Source organism: Epinephelus fuscoguttatus, linkage group LG3 (genome assembly GCF_011397635.1).
Source record: "Epinephelus fuscoguttatus linkage group LG3, E.fuscoguttatus.final_Chr_v1".
Taxonomy (NCBI): Eukaryota; Metazoa; Chordata; class Actinopteri; order Perciformes; family Serranidae; genus Epinephelus; species Epinephelus fuscoguttatus.
In genome coordinates this window covers 29,338,017-29,344,903 of record NC_064754.1, presented here as the reverse complement: position 1 = coordinate 29,344,903, position 6,887 = coordinate 29,338,017, and the positions used below count along the sequence as shown (strand labels likewise).

The window sequence follows — 6,887 nt, the reverse complement described above, 5'->3', positions numbered from 1 at the left end:
TAAAGTTATGCATAATTAAGGGCCCTTTGGGCTACTGTGCTAGCTTCTAACAAAAATTCAGACAGCACACATTAGCATTAGCTGATAGGCCAGAAGATCAGCTTTCCAACATTTTTTTTCACATGGCACAAATAAAAACAAAGTATATTAAGTAAGTATGGTAGAAGAAAAAAATAACAAGGACCAAAACATTACTTATATGCTGTAGATCTCAAAACTGGAATAATGTGAGGAATAGTCAGAAGGTCTCCACTTTGAGGTTGAAAGTCAAGAGGGTGAATGAGTTTGAGCATGATGAATTGCATAGGCAAAGTTGCCCCTTGCTAAAAAGGCACAATCCCAACTGGCCTCCCTGTCCCAACCGACCCGTTCTCCCCCACTTGTACCTAGCAGTATTTAGGGACTGTGACCTATGGGGGGGGGGGTTGCAAAAAGCAGGAGGCAGGTCAAATAATTTTTCAAGCACTGGGGAGGGACTCTAATTTTTATTTTGGCTTAGGGGAGGGGCATACACATTTAAACAATTGTATCTTGTATTTATTTTACCACTGTTTTTCAAAGAAAAATCGGTGGTAAAATAAAAATGATTTTACATTTGCCAAAATGACACCATTTATCATGGCAGGAAATTGTAAAAACATAAATTATCATTTGATTTTCTTGGACACATCATGTGTGATGAACTTTCGTCCAAAAAAATAATTAATTAAATAAATATAACATCTCATTTTGAATTTTATTCAAAAGATTAATAGTTTTCAAAATTAAACCAATTTGTACAGTTTTTTTTTTCCAGCTTCAGGATTTTGTCCTCACCTCGTAGCTTTTAACTTTCTGACATCGAAAGGTAAGTGTTAAAAGCAGTCCTCCTCCTCTGTAACTACAGAACAGCCCCTTAATCTATCTATCTATCTATCTATCATATTCTTGTGATTCCAGGCAGTGAATGACAGGGTGTGCTGTTTAGCAGGAAGTGCAGTGAACACTGTAATGTTCACTTTGTGCAGAGAGCAAACAGCTTCTGAAAGCTTTTCTCTTCAAACAGTGGACTTTGACAGCTCTCTGGACAATGGCTGAAGAAAACAGGTGAGGGCATCCTCAAAACATGTCTCGTATCTTATTTATCTCACCGTATTTTTATGTAGCATTGGAGTGAGTAGCTATGAATAGAGTAACCCTTACCTGTAACGTTTAACTGGATACTTTGACAGTTGTTTTATAGCAATGACACATTAATGACGAGCTAAATAAATAAAAACGTGTCACTGTGAACCTGTGGAATAAAGTTAGAAATCTTAATGTGCTTTAGCTGGTAACCAGTGAGAGTTAGCTGTTAGCATGTAGCTAACTAAATGTAACTTTAGCTAACTTACAGTAACGTCTTTTTTAAGGTCGTGTGCAAAAGGCTTCGTTGACAGCAGCATTCACGTGGACGTAAAGGTAATGTAACGTTGACGGGCATCACTTACGATACTGTTATGTCACTTTAGCTAGCCTAGCTAATGTTAGCTAAAACATTAGCATTTTAAATCTTGATAGTTTGTAGTTAAGTAACGTTACTGTTCTTCAGTGATACTTCAGTCTCAAGGTTAATTCATTGACCAAAGTACAGCTTTGAAGTGTTACTATGGGTTACGAGTCCACCGGAAATCCATCCAGTCATTACTGCACTGTTTACTGTACTTACCTGCCTGCCATGTGCTAACTGATAACAAGCTGTTGTATGATGAGGAGCAACTATAGCTTTCTGTCCTGCGCTCAAACAGGATTACTATGGCAAGAGGCTGAAGAGCTCCGCAGACCTGAAGAGCAATGCCTGTGTGGCTCCAGCCCAGCCCATCCCTGCCTTCATCCGCCAGGCTCTGAAGAAAGTGCACCCTGAGGTCACCGCGAGGTCGCTGGGCTGCTGTCACACTCTCAGTTGTTGCTTCAAATGTATTTACACTGATCCACAGATGCTCACAGTGGATGTCCTTCTCCCTCAGGTACTATGGCTGTGGTCTGGTGGTGCCAGAGTGCTTGGAAGGCTGCAGGATACTGGACCTGGGCAGTGGGAGTGGGAGAGACTGCTACATGCTGAGTCAGCTGGTGGGAGAGAAGGGCCATGTCACTGGCGTTGACATGACTGAGGACCAGGTACTGTACATCACTATTACAGTGCAATGCACAGTGAACTATCAATACGGAAAAGTAAAAATTGCTCCCATTGGACTGTTAGTGAAGGCTAGTAGCCAGGCTAAGTGCTGCTTAAGACTCATTACAAATTCAGCTTGAAATGCAACAGTGTGCTCTCTCCTAGCTTGCACTGGCCAGGACATATATTGACTATCACATGAAAGAGTTCGGCTACAAGAAGCCCAATGTCAGTTTTGTCCAGGGCTACATAGAGGCCCTAACAGAAGCGGGTCTGGAAAAGAGCTCATTTGATATCATCATGTAAGAAGTCTTTCTTGTCACTCTCATTTCATTTGTTTTGTAAATGCTGTGTCATTCTAGAGAAATGTGTTGAAATGTTATTTGTTTTTCTGCCACAGTTCCAACTGTGTGGTGAATCTCTCTCCAGACAAGAAGCGAGTACTGGCTGAAGCCTACAGCGTGCTCAAGGTACACTGCTTTCGATTTGAGCTTTGGCCTCACTTTATAGTCAAATCGCACAAAACACGAAGAGAATGCTGCAGCAGAAGACAAAACAATTGACTACATATTGATGTTTGATATAGTATTTGATCTTTAGGATGGTGGTGAGCTGTACTTCAGTGACGTCTACAGCAGTGGAAGACTAACAGAGGAAATTAAAAATCACAAAGTCCTGTGGGGTGCGTCAAATTAATATTCTACTGCCATAAAAGCTCACAGACACATGCCAGATTATCACTGTGTAATTTATCTTGGCAGGAGAGTGTCTTGGTGGAGCGCTTTGGTGGAAGGATCTGCTGCAGTTGGCTGAAGAAGTGGGCTTCAGCACACCACGGCTGGTTACAGCCAACATCATCACTGTTGACAACAAAGAGCTGCAGGACGCTCTGGGTTTGATACTGTTTAGTTTTTTTTTTTTATTGCAGAGTGGGTCGCAGTAATGAGCATTAATTTCTAAACTAAAATTACATAAATGGCGTGCCACTAATACAATGTATTTTAAGACTGAACTTAATTTGAAACTCTTTTACTTATGTACTTCTGTTTAGTTTCAGCCAAGATTGATCCAAAAACATATTTCTTTAAAGGCCTTACAGGTGTTTCCACTTATTCTTGCTAATTAGACTTCTGCTTAGGTTGAAGAGAGCAAAGAATTATATGAGGTAACCAAAGTTCATTAACCACTTGAGTTTATTGCCCTGATAGGTGCAATAAACTCTACAGGAGAGTGAGGCAAATGTCAATCAAACATAGTGTGCTCACGCCTACAGAGAGGTCTAATAGCCTTATTAAGTGAAAACACCTGTGTGGATGGACCATGGGTCTGTAGGACAGCAAAACTAGCATTGACAAACTCTCTCACAACTCGTGCAGTATAATCCAAGTCTTATTTTTCCAGTCGTATGCTCAGTACTTCCTAAACACACAGGCATTTTTGCTAAAAAAAAATGTAGTATAGGAGTCTGGCTTTGAAGAGGGCTTAGATAAGTTTCATTTTCAGTTCAATTTTAAATAGTTCAGTTTTGGCAAAATGCTTGTGTTTGGGAAAAACGGAGGAGATGACTGGATAAATAAGACTAAGATCTGCATGAGTTGTGTGTGAGTTTGAATATGGATATTTTGATGTAGGGGAGACACGGTGGAGCAGTGGTTAGCATTGTCGCCTCACAGCAAGACAGTTCCTGGCTGAAACGTGGGGGTGGGGGGGTGGGGGGTCCCCTCTGTGCAGAGCTTGCATGCTTTCCCAAGTCAGCGTACTCCAGTTTCCTCCCAGAGTCCAAAGACATGCACATTAGGTTAATTGGTGACTCTAAGTTGACCGCAGGTGTGAATGTGAGCATGAATGATTGTCTGTCTCCATGTGTCAGCCCTGTGATAGTCTGTGGAACTGTCCAGAGTGTACCCCGTCTCTCGCCCAATGTCAGCTGGGATAGGCTCCAGATTTTTGTCACTCAAACTGAATTTGGACACTACAGAAAAACTTTTGAAACCTTAAATGCCACCATTTTGTCTGTTTGGTTTCAAAGATTTACCTGGAGCCCACATTTGCAGTTCTTAAAAATCACATTAACATCATTGTTTGTTACATAGTGGCAACACCATATGCAAAAATATGTGATTTTATTAACCCTTCTGTTCATTTTAAATAGATTTGATTTTGTGATATTTTTTTTTTAGTGTAAATGATGTAAATGTTTAAATCATGTTTAAAAAATATTATCTTGTTTTAGATAGATTCAAGTTTTCAGAATTTAGATAAATAAAGCTGGAGCTTTATTTAATGCTGCACAGTTCTAGTTAATGTTTAAAATTCATTAAATTGGGTTCTACTAAACTGTTATCGCTAACTTCTTATTGTGTTTGTGCAACTTGCAGATCAGTTGTTAATTGTTCGGTAGATTATTGCTTAGGTTGACTGATGCATTTATTCATTTCCTCTTATCTATTCTGGCAATACAGGTGACTTCAAGTTTGTCTCTGTCACATACCGCCTGTTTAAGGTCCCCAAAGGCAAAACCAAGCCCTGTCAGGTCATATATAACGGGAGCGTGACAGGAGTAGAGGACACCTTCCAGTTTGACTGTCAGTACACATTCAAGGTCTGTACATCCTGCAGTGAAAGAACAGCTCAGTGTATTCAGCTCATGCACTGTATGCAGATGATGTCAGATGTGGGTGTATTTCACAGGTCAATGAAGTAGTGGAGGTCGATGGAGAGTTGGCTTCCATCCTGACCCACTCCAGATTTAGGGAGGACTTCACTATCCAGCCACCGGGAGGCCCAAGTGAGTCTTGTGGAGTCAAACCTAAGGTCAGTGTCACAGTTGAATTCCTGAATGTGGAAATGTCTTCATGTGTCTTTTTTTTTTCTTTCTGAGCACTAGAGGTCAGTGTGTTCGGCCTATCAGTTTCAAGTGTGTGACACACCCAGAGAGCCCCACTGTCTAAACTGCACATAGTCACACACGCATGTGTGCACCAGGGCGCATGCTGCAAGTCCTTACACACACACACACACACACACACTCACATACCCATTCAAACATACATACGCACACATCCTCTCGCACAAGGTCAAGCAGCTGTCTTGGAGTCATAACCAGACTGTGGAGTCATGCTGGGGAACCTTGAACAGGAAGGAATGTTCTCTTCTCAGCTAATGGAATGCCATCTTATCGGCTCTCATGGTCATTCTGTGCACAAAGACATCTACAAACACCACTATATGTTTTTCAAAGACTACACTAATCCTTTAGTTACTCATGTTGTTCTGCTGTTGAGGGATCTCCATTTTGTTTTCATGAAGCAAAGATGGAAACTGAAAATCCCAGTGATTTATCTAAATTTGTCCCTGGGTTTAACCTTCGGACGATAATAGTAGTAAAAAGCCTTTGGTCTTGTTGTTGAAAGCACAGCTACTGTGAAAAACCTGCTGTAAATGAACAACCAGTGTTTGATAAAAGAGACACTGATACCAGGAGTAAACACTGCATCTAACAACTTTTTATTCTGCTATTACATAAAATGTTCAGCACATTAATTGGTGTTCAATGCTAGATAATCAGAAAGAGAGAGTTCACTATTCAAAATTCTCTACATTCCTACCAATGGTCTTGGATGAAACACAGTTATTATATATGTCATTTTTAAATAGAACTGGATGTAGGTTGTGAAATCCCGCTGATTTCTACCTTGTTGATGTGTTGCAACAGCCAGGCATTGTGGATCCTTTCGAGCTGGCCCCTCAGCTGGAGAAACAAGGTCCAGGTTCAGCCACAGGGGGATGCTGCAGCACACAGTCTGCTACCTGCTGCAAGTGATGGTGGGAAGAGCACTGATAAATAAAGGCCCAGCATCATACTGTGTAACAGCAGTTCACAGTATGACAGCACTCACTTAATTATGCCCTATGCAGCGTCATTATGTTGCATCTTATTAACATTTGAATGAGATGTCAGCAATCGAAATTAATTACTGCTGCATGAACATCTGTTATTGATGCTCTGTGCACACTTGCCTGTTTATCGCCTCAACATGGGGATGAGAAAAGACTGAATACATGAATTTAATTTATTCAAATAATAATATTGCTGAAATAAAATGACTTTTGGTTTGTATTAAGGCAAAATCAGAACACTAACAAATTCAAAATGTGTACATAATCTTGAACGGTATTGGTGCCTCTTCTCATAATGTGCTTGTCTATGGTCTTAGACATTTGAATTTCTAAACTGTGCCATCCACACCTTTATCAGGACTTTCCACCTTTGCCTTTACAAATGACTGTACTTCTCTTGTAATACCTCGAATTGAATTGATTTGTTTTAGCAGTATATTACCAGGTTATGCATCAGTGTGAGCTTTTCAAAGTTCTGTTAATTATTATGTGTTATTTCTGTTATAAGACAATAAATACTGCCAATCAGATGAATGTTATATGTTCATTTTTGCACATATCATATGGTGGGTTATGCACACCTGCATTGCATGAGGTGCCTTTAAATCAAGAAGCCAAGTCTGCTGAAACAGGCCTTTATCACTGGTCACTGATGAATACACACCCACTCTGAAACTATATACTGTAGGCAGCAGCTCCCAATTTGGGTGTCGCAACACCTCATGGAGTCCTAAAAGGCATAAAAGAAGGATAAAGGGGAAATATATATTATTTTGCGACATTTTTTTACATTTCTGTAATTGTGCTTTTTCTGGTGAAACACAGAATCATTTTCCCTCTCTGCTTCTCTTAA

The 6,887-nt window shown here is 40.3% G+C and overlaps 1 protein-coding gene across 1 annotated transcript; it reads left to right on the top strand.

Moving 5' to 3' along the window:
* Positions 1-952: 952 nt before the first annotated feature.
* as3mt (arsenite methyltransferase) lies at positions 953-6,580 on the top strand. Its single transcript, XM_049570929.1, has 11 exons — positions 953-1,086; positions 1,392-1,440; positions 1,767-1,894; positions 1,986-2,136; positions 2,300-2,436; positions 2,535-2,604; positions 2,735-2,816; positions 2,896-3,027; positions 4,597-4,736; positions 4,826-4,948; positions 5,850-6,580. Exons 1-11 carry the CDS (start codon positions 1,070-1,072, stop codon positions 5,955-5,957), a joined length of 1,137 nt encoding a protein of 378 aa, XP_049426886.1. The 5' UTR covers positions 953-1,069; the 3' UTR covers positions 5,958-6,580.
* Positions 6,581-6,887: the final 307 nt, after the last annotated feature.

Excerpts from the sequence above, each read along its gene's own strand:
- as3mt (XM_049570929.1), top strand. Across the intron at positions 2,817-2,895 it reads AAATCACAAAGTCCTGTGGG|GAGAGTGTCTTGGTGGAGCG; the intron begins GTGCGTCAAATT and ends TTATCTTGGCAG. Across the intron at positions 4,737-4,825 it reads ACTGTCAGTACACATTCAAG|GTCAATGAAGTAGTGGAGGT; the intron begins GTCTGTACATCC and ends TGTATTTCACAG.